General features: G+C 42.5%; 1 protein-coding gene across 26 annotated transcripts in view; it reads left to right on the plus strand.

Annotated features, from left to right (window-relative positions):
* MICAL3 (microtubule associated monooxygenase, calponin and LIM domain containing 3) overlaps positions 1-20004 on the plus strand; it is a 186026-nt gene that overhangs the window by 77787 nt on the left and 88235 nt on the right. For 13 of the 26 annotated variants that reach the window (XM_081209717.1, XM_081209718.1, XM_081209711.1 and 10 more), the window contains exons 6-18: positions 760-915; positions 2590-2690; positions 3930-4187; positions 5511-5626; positions 7845-7971; positions 8699-8792; positions 9205-9352; positions 10040-10236; positions 10868-10980; positions 11310-11372; positions 12181-12353; positions 13851-13944; positions 18697-18795. In XM_081209717.1, coding sequence (XP_081065843.1) covers positions 760-915; positions 2590-2690; positions 3930-4187; positions 5511-5626; positions 7845-7971; positions 8699-8792; positions 9205-9352; positions 10040-10236; positions 10868-10980; positions 11310-11372; positions 12181-12353; positions 13851-13944; positions 18697-18795 — 1739 coding nt within the window. Of the gene's footprint in view, positions 1-759; positions 916-2589; positions 2691-3929; positions 4188-5510; positions 5627-7844; positions 7972-8698; positions 8793-9204; positions 9353-10039; positions 10237-10867; positions 10981-11309; positions 11373-12180; positions 12355-13850; positions 13945-18696; positions 18796-20004 lie in introns of all 26 variants that reach the window. The other 13 variants (XM_081209712.1, XM_081209720.1, XM_081209721.1 and 10 more) reach the window with 4 other exon arrangements.

Genomic DNA, 20004 nt, shown 5'->3' on the forward strand with positions numbered 1-20004 from the left:
GGTTTGATTCAGTATAAGGAAGTGTTGTGTGTTCATGTGTGCTAAGTTGCTAGACCTAGACCATCCGGCTTGCCTTGTTTATGCTCTGGTGGAGCATTTTCATACTCAGCAGCTCCTAACCAGTCAAACTGCTGAAAAATATACTTTCACTCCCCTTGACATTTTTTTTTTTGGGGGGGGGATTTGACCTAAGGAAGCCCCTGCCAACCAATGTTCCTGCCACCATAAATTTGTTAATCTGTAAGATGCCTCTGTGATTTTCGCCTGTTGTAGCAGAAGCACAGCTTGGCTACTTTGATCAAGTTACCTCTTAATCACACTGGTGATGCAACAAGGTGTATCATACATTGTAATAAGCCACGAGAAGAGAGTTTTATTTCACATTTGCACCCAGTCAGAGATAGAGGGAAGATGGGGAGTGGAAACGTCCTCCTCCTCATGCGGGCAGATGACCCCCTTGCTTGTTCACGGTATTCCCACTGTACTAAGTTACTACTTAGTTAAGTTACTACTACTAAGTTACTACATTGTCTGCAACTATAGTGGGGGAAAGTAACATAGGAAGCAACTTTGAGGACATACATTACATAGTAGGTGCTTTAGTTGAGATTCCTACATTGCAGGGGGCTGGACTAGATCACCCTCAGGCCTCCCTTCCATTGTCAACACTTCCATTATCAAGACACCCCTGAGCCTATTTAATTGGCACTTTTGTTGTCGCAGTGAGACCTTTGTTGTTGTCCCTTATCTCTTCTTTAGGGTTTCGACGAAAAGAATTCCGTGGCAAGCTGGCGATTGCCATTACGGCAAACTTCATCAACCGCAATACAACAGCGGAAGCCAAAGTTGAAGAGATCAGTGGTGTGGCCTTTATATTCAACCAGAAATTCTTCCAGGATCTACGAGAAGCTACAGGTTTGTAGAAGTAGTCCAGAGACAAAAAAGAGGCATTTTCAATATGCATATTTGATCTCTTCACTTTTCACGATTTCTTTGTACTACTTGGAGGATGGCTGCTCGCCATTCGTGATGTCACAAGGAACACGTGGGATTGTTTCAGTTGCCCAGTTTATAGAGCAGATAGCCTGGTTTCTGAGTCTTGGCTTATGTTCTCTGCCTGTTAAAGGGTGAAACAACAGTGGATTCCTATGGTATGTTTTCATTATGCTTGATTCTCATGACAATCTCGTTTCGATTTTGATACACTCTATGTGGGGCCATAATGGTTAAGTAACTACAGCGGTGATGTTCAGCCACTTGGGAGCTATGTTACCTGCATGTAGCATCGCAGCTACCCACTTGATGGAACACTTCAGGTGTTCTCTCCCAGTATGGAAACTTGCTCAATTACAAATTATTACAACTTATTACTAAACTGAAAACTATGGAAAGACCTGGTCTGAATAGAGATACTGGATTCTTGTCTCATTACACATGCTAAAGCTATTTTTGGTCATCTGCATACTGTCCCTTGCTTTTTCCTGTAGGACTAATTGTAGTCGTTAACAGTCGTCAACAGGTTTACCATGCCCCTTGAGCCAATCACCAATCTCCTACTACCCTTCTGAGAAAAACCCCACCCCACCCTCCCACTATATAAGGATCTGGTGACTTCTGTTTCAGTGTATCTGAAGAAGTTTGCATGCACACGAAAGCTAATACCCAGAACAAACTTAGTTGGTCTCTAAGGTGCGACTGGACCATTTTTAAAATTTTTAGTATGGAAACAGCTATGGCAACTGCAGAAACCCCCACAGCACTGTATGTACATTTAAAGTGGGTCTCTGCTTCGTGTTGTCTTGTGGGACCCTTTTCACTGTTTGGTTCCGTGTTGCCAAGGCTTCCGGAAAGGCCATTCATGCAAGACTACTTCTTCACTTAACAACTTGCAAGTTATGGGCTACATCTGTTTGCAGTGGGGGTTTAGGGGATACTCAAGGGTACGCAATACCGGCACAGCTGTTGTTGTTGTTAAAAAGTGTGGCACTATGTGTAACAACTTCATGGTCAGTACCGGCACCTATTTTTCTAGGGGGGAAAAAGCCCTGTCTGTTTGGATCAAAAGCATCATATGCCTTGCAGTCTGCTTGGTAGAAGTTTGCATCTTGGGCCATTAGAGTTTTGAAAATGAGGCATTCAGGGGTCCGTATCAACTAGATCTGTGTAATGGCATCACTCGCCTTCCCTTTTCCAGGCATTGTGCTGTTCTTATACCCCAGTTATACCCCAATTTTAGCACCAGCTCCAGGAAGAAGCCTTTTTCCTTTTCTTATTGGGCACCTTGTTGTAGCATGGGGAGCATCTTGTAGTCTGGGACTGGTTTTTCCCTATAGGTGTCTTCCTTAGACCATCTTACAAGGACATGTAAGGTCTTTAAGCAGAGGCTTGACAACCATATGTCAGGAGTGCTCTGATGGTGTTTCCTGCTTGGCAGGGGGTTGGACTCGATGGCCCTTGTGGTCTATTCCAACTCTATGATTCTATGAGATCACCGGGAGGGCCCCTTGCAATACATTCTGCATTCTGCCACATGCTCTTGTATTTACCCCTCCACTGCTTGATTCTGTGTCTGTTTTTCTTCCAACTTAGGCATTGATCTGGAGAACATTGTCTACTACAAAGACGACACCCACTACTTTGTTATGACTGCCAAAAAGCAGAGCTTACTGGAAAAAGGAGTAATATTGCATGTGAGTGTGCTGTTAAGTCTCTTTGAAACCTTTGTACACTGTGTGGAGTGCAGCACCATCATTCAAGCACTTTAAAGTTTGCTAACTATTCTGCTGACTTGCTGTTGGCTGTCATATCAATCTTCTAGGACAGGGTTTGACTCAGATTATTGATAGCGTCAATTTAAAGCAAAGAGGCCATTAGATTATTAAATGGGAAACTGACAAATAATGCAAGTGGTCCAAGTGCCCCCAGAAGCAGTCACCAAAATTCAAGAGCTAATTTCACCTTATATAAATATGACCTTGAGTAATCTTGAAAGACAAGCATGATCGGTATCTTTAATTCTCAGTAGTGGCAGAGTTTGCTCTTGTGTTCTGACATATTTGTTTCACCACTGTGTAACAGAACTGACTCAGTAAATGAGCTGCTGGGAGCTGCTGGTTTGTGCATAAACATCTATCCACGAAAAATACATCTTTGCTATTTGAGATAAAGTGTGGCAGCAAAGGGTTGTTTTTTAACCACCAGAATATGGATTGAGCAGATGTCTTAGTACATATTATTGTGTGAATAAGATGCTATGGAGCTGAAAATAAGTATTCCTTCCCGTTCTTTTATTTAAAGTATTTTTTATCTGATTTTCAGCTGACATCTTCCCAGAGTGGCTTACAGCAATCAATAAGATGGTCCCAGTTCTCAGGCTTACAGTCTAAAGCACATAACACAAGATTGTGGGGAAAGGGGGGAAATACGAACTTGGGCACTACTACTTGTTGAGTTATGAAGCTCTTACAAGTGTTGTTTTTGGCAGGGACGGGTAGAGCAAGTTCCCTTCTGGTCCTTGGTCAACCAAAGTGGCCAGGTTGATCTCTGCCTTGCCATGATGTTCTTCCTAGAAGGCCAGGGGAGCATCTTCCCTGTGATCTTTATTCTCCTGGCTGATGGCAGAGGCCCAGGACATCTGCAATGGAAAGGTTCATCCATTTCACTGATGTACCAAAGTTCACCTTGAATATTGGCACACTGTGCTGCAAACTTGTCCACCTGCACAATTCTTGAACAAAGTCTGATTGTTATGCTTGGCTCTCCTCCTGAGGAAGTTGGAACAACTTAGAAGTGGGGGCTTAGGGGGCTTGCTGTCTAGGCAGCTAGCTGGTGATGCCAGGCCTGGTTGGTTTCAGTGCTAGGGTTGCCTTATATGCCCTCAGAGCATTGCACAATCCCTGATTCTTTCTCTCTCTTTTTTGGTCTTGCAGGACTATGCAGATACAGAGCTCCTTCTTTCGCGGGAGAATGTGGATCAGGAAGCTTTGCTCAATTATGCCAGGGAAGCAGCTGACTTCTCAACCAATCAGCAACTGCCATCGCTGGACTTCGCTATCAACCACTATGGGCAGCCTGATGTGGCCATGTTTGACTTCACATGCATGTATGCCTCAGAGAATGCAGCCATGGTTCGAGAAGTAAATGGCCACCAGTTGCTAGTGGCATTGGTTGGGGACAGTCTGTTAGAGGTTTGTTCTTTTACATGGGTTGTTTCTTGTTTCAAACAGCTTTGTTTTTATGTCCTTTCCCATCACAGATGCTCAGGGAAACAACATTTTGTATTATTAATGTAATATCACTGATGCGCACAGCACTTTGCAACAGAAAAAGAAGTCCTTGCCCTCAAGACCGTACAATCAAATATGTAGTTGTTTCTGTGTTTGTTGAGGGGGATTACCACTGTACAGAGCAGAAAAAATAATCTGGAGGAAAAAATAAATGGGTGGAGAAAAACAGAATTTGAAAACAATGGGTTATTTCAAACAGTGTTGCATAGCTGATGCTCTGTATCTGCTTCAGAGAGTTTGGGAACCCTCCAAAGCAACTTTGGGATGCAGAGGCTGTAGGCAGGAGGGGAAATCACAGAAAGTTGCTCGCCTCCTTTCCACTGACAGAGGAAGGGAGGCAGCACCATCAGCTGTGTGACACCACTGGAGAAAATCCAACTCAGAGCAGACCCATTGAAATTAATGATGCTAACTTAGACATGTCCATTAACTTTGGTGGGTCTACTGTGTAGGACTAGTGTTGAATACCACCATGTGATCTTGTGGGGCAGGGGACTGTGCATAAAGAATAATTCCTTTTTTTCCTGTAAATGTGTGGAGGACTATCAAAAGGCAACTTCCATCACTATCTAGTTCATTTGAATAGGGGCGGAATATTAATTGCTCTCTATCAACACACTGCTTTTTCTCCAGAATCCACATCAATTAAACAAACCTATACTGAATAAATTTTAAAAATAACTTGCATGATAAAAGGAGGCGAGCCTTCTCACAGTTCAGAACATTTTGATGCATGCTAGTGTTGCTTCTTATGCAGCTCTCGTGCCTCTGGCTTCACATGGATGTAGTGGAGTGTTGTTGTAGGTCTTACATATATATATGCACATCCAGACATGGGTGTGACTTGCAGGAGTGTCCTTGTTACTTGAAAAACGCAACATGCAAAAGAGACCAGATGAGAAACTGCTGGAAGTGCTCCCATCCCCCAATTGCTCTGCTATGACTTGAAAAGAAGCATGGTTTATAGAGCCTGTAATTGGGTAGCAAACAGCAATTAGCAGTCTGTAATTGACTTAAATGGCATATCTGGCTTTGGAAAGCTACTGTGGCAGCTCGGGATAAGGGTGCATTGAAATTGTTAGATGTTGCTCCTACAGAGGCTTGGAGGGAGTCTGGGTCTTAAGGCAGCATTGCAATATGTCAGCTTCCCCAGTTTTCTTAGGGAACTTATTCTCTTCTTCTTCCTCCCCCCCTCCTCCATTGCTTCTTTGTGGTTGCTTCTAGCCATTCTGGCCAATGGGAACTGGAATTGCCAGGGGCTTCCTTGCCGCCATGGATTCTGCCTGGATGGTACGAAGCTGGTCTCTGGGAACAAGTCCTTTGGAGGTTCTTGCAGAGAGGTAAAGAAATTTCTGTGTGTTTGGTGGTGGGGGGTAGAGAACAAACGTGAATTCTCTCCAGATGAGAGAGTGGCCTGGTTCACATGTCACCTTAAACTGAAATTCCCTGCAGCTACTGTACTGCAAATGAAATAAGCCAGAGTGTGGCTTGTTGTGTATCCCAAACACGGACTTGTTTTCCCCAAAACAGGCCACAAGCAGTAGTCAAGTTTAGTTCTTGGTTTACGACTCATGGCTTGTTTCCAACAAGCAAACTCTGAGCCCTCATTCGGATGATATGGCAAGCTGGTCTCTGGTTTGTTTCACCTGTGCAGCAGCAGGAGTTAGTAGAGGGGAAGCATTCAGGGAACTTTTGAGTATTGCGAACTAGCATGCTGCTTGTTCACATCAAACCACAGTTTGTTTTAAATTAGGGTTCAATGTGACGTGCAAACTGGGCCATAATATGGAAGTGTCTGTGGCTCCTTCATATACCTGCAGAAATCATGTGATTTTTTTATGCAAGCACGAACCAACCTTAATTCTGCACCCTTTTTGTCCGATTGCATTTCAGTTTCCCCACTCTTTTTTGCTGTGCTTTTCTTTGTGTGTTTATCTGCTGAATTTGTGTAATTCCACCCAGACACATTAGGAAGTTTCTCTTTGTGTGCAGAATCAGATTTAATGGTCATGTGGAGCAGTTTCCATACCATTGTCTTCCTGCAAGCAACACAGGGGTTTTTTAAGTGGGATTACTTTATGTACACTTGCAATGGTTTTACAAGAGAGATTAGATGGAGAGAGAGAGAGACACCTGTCCAGTTGGACTCTCACTGCAGTCCTGTGCGTGTCTGCTCAGAAATAAGCCCTGGTGAGTACCCTGACACTTGCTCTGGGGTTAAGTGTGTTTAGAATTGCAGTCTTGGAGAATATAGGGATTTCATCCCACGTCTGATATTGGTGCTCTAATCACTAGTCCTCATTTCCTGAGTGAATAACACATGAGGAGCCATGAACAGGGACATTGTAAAAATTTATCCAAGCAACTTGCAGGAAGGATGTCCTTTATGAGATGCAACCTTTCACGTGGGGATAGTGGGAAGAACTAAGAAGGAGAACACTAATTCAAGTGTAATTAGTAAATATAAGATTGAGGTCCAGACTCATCTTCTGCCAGCTTCTCCCAGTATTCTAAGGACAGATCAGTTGACAAACGAGCACTTCTGGGCCTACCTACCTTAAAAGGCTTTGAAGCCAAGCAGCAATGTAATTAAGATGAAAATTGTTCTTCTGAGTTCAAAATTGTTCTTTTCTGAGTCACATTTCATTCCCGTTGCATAACAGCATTGTTAACGTCTGGTGTCATGCCCTGGCACAGGCAACGGTTGTGGTAGAAGTTTACTGCATACACACGGGAGAGACAAGAGAAATTGTAACAAATTAAACAGATGTTATCGTGCTAATCACTAATTCCTTTATTCTCTGTCTAACCTTCTCATAAGCTGTCACTGCTCACCCTCACTCTTAATTCCCTCAACTCACTCTCCTAACTGATTTTTCCAACTGCCTTTGAATGTAGCCATTACTCATCAGTCGGCTCCTCCTAGCATTCCAAAAATGCTCAGGCATTACACAGGCCCCAAATATTGCATGGCAGGGTGAAGTTCATCAGGTAGTTGGGTTTTGCTTTGTTTTGTTTGTTACTGCATGGCAAGGCTCCAGCGAATAGGTGCATCTGTTGAAGGCTTTCCACATACTTGTGGCCAGGCAAACACAGCTTAGGTAAATCAGAAACGTCGGCTGCTTTTCTACTATCCTACTTAAAACGAGGTAAATATTTCTGGTTTTTTTAATTGAATGGAAAAAGTGAGTCTTGAGTTTCTGGGCTCAGGCCAACCGTGTCATAAGGGATTGCTTGAAACCTAAATATAATCAGTTAAATGACAGAGTGCCTTGAAATATTTACAGAAAGGACATTGCATTTACAAATCAGTTAAAATGAACAGAGTGCCACAGTTATAGCTTTTCACATGTGCATGGGGCAATTAGATATTGTCCTAAGCAGCAACAAAGGATAACCGTTTGCCATAGATGGCAAAGACAAACAATTGCTAAGTGGGGTGAAATAATTTTGTTCAGTGATGGCTGCTGGAAAAGGTGTTGACTGGGCAACGTTTTATGTCATTGAAGACACTCTTTTACGTCACCGGTACTAATGCCATTGTCTTCTTTCTCCTAGGGAGAGCATCTATAGATTATTGCCTCAGACCACCCCTGAGAATGTGAGCAAAAACTTTAGCCAGTACTGCATTGACCCTGTCACACGGTATCCAAACATCAATGTCAACTTCCTGCGACCAGCCCAGGTAACTGCTTTAATCCTGGGCTCTTCCAGTGTGCTTAAATGCACTTTGAGTCCCGTGTCTCCTTGATGTGGCTGTCTTTATCTCTTCTTGTCTGTGTACTGTACCTTGAGTCAGATCTAAGAGGAATTGTTGGGAAGAGCAGGGATAGCCACGCAAAGCTTTGCGTTGCTTTCTTGTTTTCCTCCTCTAAAAACTAGGTGCATCTTATGGTCGGGTGCGTCTTATAGAGTGAAAAATACAGTAGATTTTATCTGTCTATCTGGATATCATTAATCAACAGACAGGATGAGTGGAGCAGGCAGAAATCCATTGTCCAACGTTATCCTAACTTTGTAACTTAGTTTCATTTATTTTACATATTTATATTATTGCTTTTTTGGATTGCGGAGAAGAACAAAATACAAAGCTAGTATAAAACAAAATCAATATACAACATGAAAGTAATGGCTACAAGACAGAAGCTTTAAAATTAATTTAAAATTAGGGTGGTGAAGCTGTGGCCCTTCAGATGTTTTTAGTCTGCATCTCTTGATTTTCTGGCTGGGGCTGAAGTTGGAATCCAGTATTTGGAAGGCCACAGGGTACTCATCCCTGTTGTCATGAGAGTGACTATTCTGCAGATACTTACATAGTTCACTTGCACCTGTGTCATTCAACAAATGCTTAACTTTTTTGCATTCTTCTTTGAAGCTTGAGATAATAAGCAAATCTTTTTGAACTGGTACAGGTACGTCATTTGTATGATACAGGAGACTTGAAAGACATTCACCTGGAAATAGAGAATTTGGTGAACTCCAGGACACCAAAGTTGTCGCGGAATGGTAAGCCCCCAGTCTTCCCCATTCCTTTTGTGGCACTTTCTTCTCTCCCCTCTCGTGAGTTTCAAAACCACAGTCTATGTCAGTGGCAATCAGAAGTCAGGTTGTCAGATGATACATTTTAGAAGAGTATTGCCTGGATGTTTTATTTAAAGCCGTGTTCAATGTCCCTTAGTGACTTCAAAGTCCCTTTGACAACTCACAGTCTTTGATAAACACAAGCTGTATTATTTAACTTTTGTGTACAGGCATGATAATGGAAAATGTTATTTGAAGTTTTGTGTGTGTGTGTGTGTGTGTGTGGCAGAAGGATATATTCCTTTTTACTTCATCAGGACGCTTTTTATCTATTTATTCTGGACAACAGTGCTGAGCACCTGGAACAACAGTTGCATATGTGTGTGTTTGTATTTAGAGTCGGTGGCTCGCTCTAGCAAACTCCTGGGCTGGTGTCAGAGGCAGACAGACGGATATGCCGGCGTAAACGTAACAGATCTTACAATGTCTTGGAAGAGTGGCCTAGCGCTGTGTGCCATTATCCACCGATATCGCCCTGACCTCATGTAAGAAACTGAATGTTAAGTTGAAGAGGGCATCCTGACGCTAGATGGTCCGAATGGTGTGGGGGTCGGGAGAGGAGTAAGAATTGATGGATGAGGCCAATGACCCATATAATTGGCATTCTCTTCTCATAATGGCCAACCAGATGCAAGGGGGAAGCCTGCAAGCATGAAATGAGCAAAGATCACTCCCCTCCAGAAGGAAACTGCTTCCAGCTATGGAGGCCAAGCATAGCCCTCATGGCCAGTAGCTGTTGATAGCCTCGTCCTCCATAGAAATGAGAGGGGATAATGAGATAAGATCTGGAGGCTGCTAGTGGGAGGATTTTGTAGTTTCCTAATGGGTCGGCAGTTCGAATCCCCGCAACGGGGTGAGCTCCCATTGCTCCTGCTCCTGCCCACCTAGCAGTTCGAAAGCACGTCAAAGTGCAAGTAGATAAATAGGTACTGCTCTGGCGGGAAGGTAAACGGCGTTTCTGTGTGCTGCTCTGGTTTGCCAGAAGCGGCTTAGTCATGCTGGCCACATGACCCGGAAGCTGTACGCCGGCTCCCTTGGCCAATAAAGTGAGATGAGCGCCGCAACCCCAGAGTCGGCCACGACTGGACCTAATGGTCAGGGGTCCCTTTACCTTTAATGATTAGTGGGTATAGAGAAATTAACCTTTAGGCAACACATTTTCTTCCCTCCAGAGACTTTGACTCTCTAGATGAACATAATGTAGAGAAGAATAACCAGCTGGCATTTGACGTTGCTGAGAAAGAGTTTGGGATCTCTCCCATCATGACTGGCAAAGATATGGCATCAGTTGGTGAACCAGACAAGCTGTCCATGGTCATGTATCTCACCCAGTTCTACGAAATGTTCAAGGACTCCCTTCCTTCTGGTGGTAAGAAAACTAGGATATATCTGCTAGAAATAGTTCTTGAACACTGTATGCCAAGCTGGGGATTTTTTCTTTCTTTCAGGGGCCATTGACTCATTCGTGGTGGGCAATCTACAGCTACACACAGTTGTTAATGTATTGATTCATTGTGCGTTTTTAATTGTATTACAAATGCCACAAATATTTAAAAATTGTAATGCCTAGGAAGGCATTTGGGGTGTTTGCTGCTTCCTGAAGCTCCAGCTTCACAGGTAAGGATCCAGCAGCAATGTTGTAATCTATCCCTGAAGTGGAGATGAAGACACATACCTTCTCCTCCTATCTGGGAATATTTCTGATGGAACAGAGAAAGCAGACAGGTTGTATGCCTCTCCTAAAAGGAGTTCTGAACAACTTTAAGCAAAAATATCTTAAATGGTCAGTCCTTTTCTAGAATGGAAAAGAGATTGAATAGAATATTGATTTGGGTGTTTCGTGGCATAAAGTGCAAGCAAAGGAAAAGTGAGAGGGCAGAGAGAAAAAGAAGGATATGGAATACTAATGCTCATATATGAGAAGAAATGGAACTCTCCTTAGGGTGTTTAGTCTCAGATTTTGCTATGTCTCAACTAATCATATTTGTTTCTGCTCACAGATAACCTGGAACTGAATGCAGAAGAAAAAGCTGCATTAATTGCTACTGCTAAATCTCCAATCTCCTTCTTCAGCAAATTGGGCCAGAGCATTTCTCGGAAACGGACACCAAAGGTAAGCACAGTTGCTTTGGGAATAAATTTGTAGAAAGAGTGCTTATGTTTATGCCCAGTTCAGGGACACCCTGATCCACCTTGAGATGCTTTGTTGATGGTGTCATCTAACTTGGAAACATGGGAACCTTCCCCAAATCACTTGTAATTCAGGTTACACAGAGCTAAAACGTACCCCTAGGATATGCCATCAGCTATTCAGGCACCTGCTTATTTTAGATGAGGAGGTTAGGTATGACTTTCACTTAAAATGCAAAGTAGATTTATTATAGGCATTATTATAGGCTGAGAAAATATGGGCTCAATGTTTTTTCCCCTTTCTCTGCCCAGGATAAAAAGGAGAAGGACCTGGATGGTGCAGGAAAGAGGAGGAAGACAAGCCAGTCAGAAGATGTAAGTAAGAGAGTAGTCTGTTTTGTTTTGTTCTCCGTTTTGCCTTCCTCTTCACAGAATGTTCCTCCCAAAAGCAACTGTTCAATTTTCCATGTGCAAGGGAGGGGATTCAGTCATGTGACCCTGCCTCCTACTTCAGCTCAGAAACATGCCCCCTGTCAGGTTTTTGTAAAACCAAATCATCCACCCAAACTGTCAGAGAGGTGTAATTGTTTTGAAGACAAAATGCTCTGATTATGGTCACTGTTTTGCTTACTGCAAGATGTTTCCAGCTAAACCTGAGCAGTGTTGCTTTGATATGTTTGGAGGTGAGCTTTCAGGAATATATGAAGATATGCAGTGCATCCTGATTGAGAGATGTACAGTACATTAGCATTTGTAATCTTGAGCAATGGGATTTTTCTCCTTGAATTCCTCTTAATGCTATGGCGTGCAGGGAGAGAGTCAGTTAGCTCAGATGGGCAAGTTCATGTTAGCTTTACTGAAATTTTGGAACTCTCGGGACCTCAGGCAAATGTCTTCCCCATCTTTCAGCTCGAAGATGGAGATTCAACCTGGGGACCTCCTGCATGCAAAGATTGTGCTGTATCACTGAGCTATGGCCCCTTCCTTCTGTTCATCTTAATTTCACTGCACATTCTCATAGCAGGAGCAATTTAGCAGGTAGATGGGCATATTGTGAGCAGGGTAAACTGGCAAGAAGGAAGATGTGTTTTGAAAATTAGGAGTGATGCACAGAATTGGAGATATGCGGAAAGTGGCTCTGGAAAGGGAATCCATTAGTGTATAATCCATTTCAATTTGCCAGGAGGACTCTTCCCGAAGCTACCGAGAAGAGAGGCCCACTCTGGTGAGCGCCCTGACAGAGAGGAGAATTGATGCCGCCATTGGGAATCAGAATAAAGTGAAGTCCATGGCAACACAGCTGCTGGCCAAATTTGAGGAGAATGCCCCCGCACAGTCCACAGGCATCCGGAGACAGGTAGGAAGAGGCTTTTCAGCTTGAATGTCATTTGCACCTCAGCTAATGGCTTAGCTAGTAGGATATTTTGGATTTATCTGGCAGGGAGAATCTGGAGGCTTGTTGGCTTTGACCAGGGTACCTGCTTGTTCTCAAATAAGTCATATAGGTGAAACATCTTAAGGATAGAGGGGAAACTCCATCCTTAGTAACTACTGTTCTTGCACTTATGGGTTTTGTACTGTTTTGATAGAGGGCAGTTTACCTAACGCAAAGAGCTGCTTGCATGTTGCTCCATCTTTGCCCCAAGGATTAGAACGGTTCTTCAGTTCTGGAGGTTTAACCAGGCTTTCGATTCATGCAGATTTCTGCGTGATGATACTGTCGGCTTCTGCCACCCCCATTGGTTCATATGCATGTTTTATGCCCCATCCTGGGAAATGCAGCTACATGAGTTGTGTGTGTCAAGTGAGTCATCTATGAGCTAATCTTTGGTGCGTTGCCATCAGTTGAACATATGAGAGAAGGCTCCCCATCGTTTGCCCTGTGAATCACTCCACACACAACCAGATTTCCTGTTTAGAAAAGCAGATCCTCCTAGCTGGAGTGCTGCACTCATCACCTTGGCACCCTGTGTAATTTTAACCTGCTTGAGCGTAGCTGTGAAAGTTAAATAATAAAATAAATCTGCGAGCATAGCAAATCCGTTTTATAATATACTGCAAGCGGAATCATGTTTTCACTTGCAGTTCTGTCACAGGAATGTCTTCAGGGCATGGGAGTACACATGCACTAAAACAAATTATTCATATGGCTGAAGCAAGCATGCTGTCCTGCATATCCCAGGAGAAGATCCAAAACACCAAATGGGCCATAGGAAAACATTTTTCTGTCCCTTTAATATGGCGTTTTCTGAGTGTGAAAGTAAAAGAAAGCCAAGAGGCTTTCAAAAAGAATGTTTTAGCCCTCTAGCAAAGTGCCTGTTCTTTTACCCCTCCTTAAATTGTGTCCATTTCGGTTCTTCAGGAAGGTGGGTAGAAAAACCCATAAAAGCCCAGGAGTAGAGAATCCTTCCTGAAGCCAATAATCTCGGTTAAGATGCAAGATTTTGGAGCCTTATCCATCACGGTTTGAGAATGAATGTGCAGCTGCTTCGCTCTCAATTCTTGAGAGAATTCCAGGAATTTTTGGTTCTCTAATAGTTTAAACCCCTTTCAGCTGCAACCTAACATTATTAAAATAAAACATTCCAAAATAAAAAAATGCAGCCCTCTATATCTTAAGTTCGCATCTTCCTTTTTTCTTTACTTTTCTCCGTTTTCATACGATTTTATTTGCCAACTAATTTTTCCTTACTCCGTTGTTTTTTCTTCTTCTCCTAAATGTCTGTCTGCTGACCACCCTGTCCCAACATTTACCTCATCCCCTTGTGGGTTTCTTTGTGAGTTTCGTTTTGCGTTTGGTGTTAATGCCCTCTGTGGCCTCCATCCTGCTTATTCTATGACCTGCATGCAACCGTCTGCCCAGCCTTATCAAGACCGTGCTCTCACCCAGCCAGCCTACCGACAGCGAGAGCAGGGCCGCTTTGCCCCCATGCCTCAGTGGAAACAGGTAAAACGAAACCGAATGAATGACTGTGATGCTCAATCCATCTAAGCTACCACCCCATTGGCTGCTGCTTTTCCATACCAAATTTCCAGGTTATTCCTATGGACTGGCACTGTTTTAAAATGGAAAGCCTGCATGTAATTTGACAGTAGGTGTGGCTTACATTAAAGGGCTATGTTATCTTTTCACTTTCTCCCTCTTCCTGACCATTGGTGAATATTTGAGCAGTAGTTGTGCTCGCTTGTCCAGTTAGGGGCTCACTCTTGTAAATGAGCCTTAGGAAACTCAGTCTATGTTTGCTTACCTGTTAATTTGTGTAATCCAGATTTGATTTCTAGAGGGTTCAAGAGCGGGTTGGGTAAGCAGTTAATGTGTCTTGACAACATGTTCTGGTATCCATGAGGATCACTCAAAGGGGAGATCCTAAGCATTGGAAAATAGAATGGGAGAATCAGCCCTTTGTCTGAAGTAAGAGATAAGGAAGAGAGATGTTCCTTGTTATTTATACTGTACCTTCTCTGCTTGTGATTTCTCAGTGGCTCATATTAGCAGGTTGAGGTCATTGTGTACTGATCACATTTCTTACTGTCTATGATAGAACCCTGAACTATCCATTTTCATTGAAACTGGTAAGGCTTTTGCCATTCTTGCCATGGACTTTGATCTTCATCTTCAGAGGCATTGCTTTCTTTGAAATAACTATTCCACTTGTAACAGACAAGATATTGACAGCTGTTTTCATATTTAATTTTTAAAAGCTCTAATACTCTCCATCACTCTCAACTGAGGGATTTTATTTTACTTTTTAAATTGGAATTGAATGGTAGTGTCAGTAAAAAAAACACCACACCAATCCAACCCAAGTTTGCCTGATTGGAATAGCTAATTTAGGAAACAGATTTTATCACCTTCTGCTCTGGCTTGTGGTTGCTATACTAGCATTATTTAAAACATATTTTGTATATAGATTCTTCGTAATGTAATGACGGCAGGGTTTTCTCATCCCATGATGCATTAGCATGAGCAAATGGAAATCATTTCAGAAAATAAATGTAGGAATATCTTGTGCGTCAAAATACGCTTTTTGTAAATACTGTTTCTATATTCAAGAGATCTGCAAAAGGGATGAGTGACAGTGATACAGCTTCTGATATTATTTCCTCCCTTCAAATGTGCTTAACACATAGGTGGAAGCGGGGGTAGAAATAAATCAAGGTCCCCAGCCTGCAACGCAGCTGATCAAGTGAATTTGACCCCAGTAAGCTCATGTTGCTGATGATTTTCTTTTCATCCATCATCTGCTATTCATCGCACTCCATTCTATGGAGTGTCCACAAATATGCTTTTACTTTGGCTAGCCACCATTGGGCCAGAAGGCACAGGCCTCCACCCTTTTCTGGCCAAAGTTGTGCATGCCTTTTGAAGGCAATGGAGGTGAGGGCACTTCATCCAAGCCAGTTAGATACTTTTGAATGTAGCAGAAATTCAGCTCAAGCTGTCCAATAACTTGGAAACATGAGCTGGGTTCAGTACCATGAACCATGGAAATGATTTGCTGGAAAAGAGATTTTTCAAAAGGGCAGGATGACTTTCTATTTAGCATGTCATTAAAATCTAAGAATCTGGCAACAGCCCCGTGCATGTTTAATTGGTTGTATCGAACTGAATTGTTCTTACTGCCAAGTAGGCACACCTAAGATCACAAACCTAGATCCACATAACCCATACACATGTGACTTGCTACTTTCTGTTTGTCTAGACTGGTATTTTCCAGATTTGTCTTTTTGGCCTAAGTTCATAGCCATAGCCTAGATTCGAATTTTCATAGCTTCACTGGGATATTGTCATCCACATAAATCCCATGGTTATTGCTATCGGTTTTGATGAGAGAGTGCTGTTGGCTTTGCCAGAGATTTTAGGGTGTAGGCAAACCTGCTTTGGCTGGGCATGTTCTTGAGGCATTTCACTCTTGCCTGATATTCAAGTACAGTTAACAGAATAATTTTGGTACTTTCTGTTAACATTCTTCAGGCTTTTTTGAAGGCAGATAGACAGGTTTTTCCAAACTTCAGTTTAGACACTTAGATATGGTGAATCAAATCCAACAGTTCAGATGGAAAGCACCTGTTTCTCTTGCCTAGAAGGTTCCAGCATGTCAGATGTAGCATCCTATGTTTTCTTTCTTGAGAAGACATGGCAGACCTGGTATTTAAGAATTCTAGGAGACACTTGAATGAAAACATGGCCTGGGTCGTAGGGAAAGATGTGGCCAGCAAACCCTGTTCTCTCTCGCCTGATTTTTGCACCTGATGAACTGGCCCCTCAGTTTGCTGCTGTTTATACAGGTAATCGACTTGATTCATGAGTCCTGTTTGCCCCCATTGATTTAAGAAATGCAGTCAAGTATGTACACAGCCTCTGTACTAGTTCTTGTTGCCTAATTTTTCTTTTAGCGCTACAGAGAAAGTATACAGTACAATGAGAAGTACCTGCACAATGCAAGTCATGTGTATGTGAATTAAGGAAGGAACTCTTAAAATAATTCCTGAGCCAATGTGTTTTTTTGTTTTTACTGCTCCACCAACACTTAGGTCAACTCATCCACCTTTTTTTGCAAGAAAATATCCATGATCATGCTACGAGTTTCTTAAGCTCTTAAAGAAATGGGATTGAATTACCTGCAGGAGTTATGTGCATGATTATAAAATATCCTTGCCTCTAATGGTTACTCTTTGAGGATTTCTTGATTGGTCTCTTATTAAAAAGAGCTGAATCTGCTGTGCTGCTAGGGGAGGTGGAAACCCAAGTTATTACGTGTCATAGGAATAATTGTGTCTTTTTGGTAATTCCAATGAACTTCATCTCATTCTCTTAACTTCATTATTCATTTGCATACTTACATCACTTGAGAGAGGTGTGGTGTGTGTGTGTGTGTGTGTGTGTGTGTGTGTGTGTGTGTGTGTAAAACAAAGGAAGCCTGTGAAACTGGAAAGTTGCTTGTTTGAAGTCTGGGGTCAGAGGGTGGTAAGATCAAGGAATATATCTGTCTTGGGTTCTTCTTGAAAGGATATATGGATATGCAGTAAACACACTCTTTTTGGTAATGATAACACCCAAAGATCCATTTGAGTTGAAGTGACCAGAGCCAGCCATTAAGATGGAATAGAACTATGCCAGCCAACTTGTTTATGTCAAGTGGAATCTTTCTCCATTTTATACTTATTAATGTGAGCATCATTTACTACTGGCCTTTTCTGAACTCAGAAATGCATCCTACTTGAAGATGGAAAAGAATGTTCTAATTATAGGAAGGCCAGCAAGGGTTTCAGCCTGCTTTACGTTCGTGTGACTGCCACCTTAACAAAAAAACAACAAACATTATTCTCTTAGCTAATTTTTTTTTTTTTTTAGAAGGCTATATGAGTAGGACATGATCTGGCTAAACTTGGTGGGAGACAGTCAATGAGGTCCTGGGTTTTATTAAGGGTCCCCATTAACTTTCTCCTTTCCCCCCAATTTGAACAGTGACGGGAAACATTCCTAATGTGCCTTATGGATGTTGACAGTTCTTGACCTGCAGGAACAAGACACAAATCTTTCCCTTTGGGCTTTAGATTGCCCAGAGTTAAAAGTGTTTAAGATTCATATTTTAAGAAGGACTTTTGGATTTGCATAGTAAAAAAAAAAATCCAAAGTGGACCAATATTTTCAAAATAAGCAACATTAGTGGTGGTGGTGTTTATATACTCCTTTTTGAAACAGAGCACCGCCCCCCCCCCCAGGAGGGCATTTTATGCAACAAAATACACAGTCAAGTGCAATTTTAAAAATCACTGCACTTTGGGTTTTGGGTGGACTAGAAGGGGGTACCAACCCCCAACCCCCAGTACACATAAATATGAGCACCAGGAATGAACGAAGATTTGCATATTTTTTGTCATGTTAACATTCAGCCTCCAGCATTTAGGGTGCAGCAAATAAAAGTTTGGTAAAAATTTCTTTATTTTATGCCCTGCACCTTTTGGTGTGTGTTACATTTGAAAGGAACAGGATATTCTGCAGCTCAACAGCAGCTGCATAAAATTGCCCTTTTTAGACATGGGCCAATTTGATGCCTTGGAGATTCCAAAGAGAACTACTTATATTTGAATCCCTGTTACCTGAATTTCATTTATATATCCCTCATGTCACCGGTTGGTTGAGCCATTCAGATAAATGAGGCATCATATAATGGCCAGCTATGCTTGTAGTGACACGGGGACTTCAAATGACATTGTCTACCTCATGAGGAAATGCAGCTCACTTGCATTGATGCGCAACAACGCTGGTTACTACTTGTCAACCGAGAAAGAGAAGCAAGATCAACATCCTCCGCACGATGCATTTCTGAGGCCTTGCCCACATACAGACACAGTAGTGGTGGTCAAATTATCCCTGGACACCTTTAGATAGGCAACCATATGGTTGAATGAAAAATTCCCTGCTCTTAAGCCAGCTTTCTGTTAGGCAAAGGCTGTGCTACTTGGTAGTACTTAGTTTTTGTGTGTGCTGAGGGACCATTCAGAGCCCTTCCACTCCCGGGTAACCTGAACAGGTGTAATCCAGAAAGAATTTTAATATTTCATCCGCTGTTTGGGGAAACTTTAGTCTGTGGCCTTGCCACAACTAATAACCATCATCATTGACCATGTTTCTTCTTGTTCTATTATTATTATTACTATTATTCTTTTTTTTCTCCCCTGTTTGTAAACAAAGATGAGGAAAAAGGAGCGTTCTCGGACCTGCCCCAAAAAAGTGATCATGCTCTCTTCTTCCTCCATTTGCACTTCCTCTCCATCGTACCCCAGTCAGCAGGTGATTTCATTCTGCATGCTCTGTCCTCCTTTCCCTCTCTTCCTGCTTCCACAAGTAGGCCACGTACCCCTTCTGTTTTGAGTTTTCTCCTAAAACTGAATAGTGTCAGCAGACCTCTTGATCTTCCCTTCCCCAAAACCAGTAACACAAGCAAACCCAGAATTCCTTTTATCATTGTTTGATTTAAGGTAATGTACACATATAACTTCTTACATTCTGTTGTTACGGTTACATTGTGTAGTAGGTTGGTGTACCAAACAAAAACCTGAGATCTTAGTAAAGGTTGCTGTTGATAGTGCCCAGTTGTTATATTGGGTGCTGTAAGAGGAGTGACACACTGGTTTCTGGATCTAAAATGAGCAGTCTAGGTGGCCTTCAGCTTGGTTTTGCATTGTAATGAGTAGAGAAGCATAATGTAATGCCTCTGTAGGCTTCCCATTCATTGCTGAGATTACAGGCGCATCCTTTATCCATCTGTTTGTTTATTTGAAGTACTTGCATGCTACCTTTCAGAGAAAAGCTACTCACTCCCAAGGCGGCTTACAAAAGATATTTCAGGACAATTTAGCGGTTTAGGATATTTTCTATCCCCTGCCCCCATTAAATACCACTGAAAGGGATGTCCTATCTCAGGATCAGAGGTTATCCTGGACCTTACTTTCTCTCTAATGAAAATAAGTTAGATAATGTGCCTAAACCTGCCTTCTCTGGCCTGGTCTAGTACAACTCTCATTACCCCAGACCATTCGCCATGTTGGGTAGGGTTGATGGAAGTTGGGGGTCCAACAACATCCTCAGGGCACCAGATTGGGGAATGTTAGCCTTGAAGCAGATTCTTACATTTGGCCTGTGATGTGGGAACTGCTACAATGCTTCTCCCATAGCACCAGGATGACTTTGTTTAATGAAGGGGTCGTGCAGACATCCTACGATTTGCTAGAATGTAAACCCATTGTTGTTGCTACATTACTTAGAAGTTGGGGAGGCCAGGATGCTCCCCACTTCATGAGAATGACAAGGAATTCCAAAACATAGCCCCCAAAAGTCCTCCAGGTTTTACCAATTCTAGCCTGCTGCGGTTTCCCTTACTTTCCTAGTGTGTTGTGCTGCTCTTACTTACCTCCACCAACTGACCATAGTACCACTAATCAGCATGGCAGTCGTCTAGAATGCCTGGGCCCAGCTGTTTTACCTGGCTTTGGGACCTTG

Source organism: Podarcis bocagei (assembly GCF_964188305.1).
Source record: "Podarcis bocagei genome assembly, chromosome: 10".
NCBI lineage: Eukaryota > Metazoa > Chordata > Lepidosauria > Squamata > Lacertidae > Podarcis > Podarcis bocagei.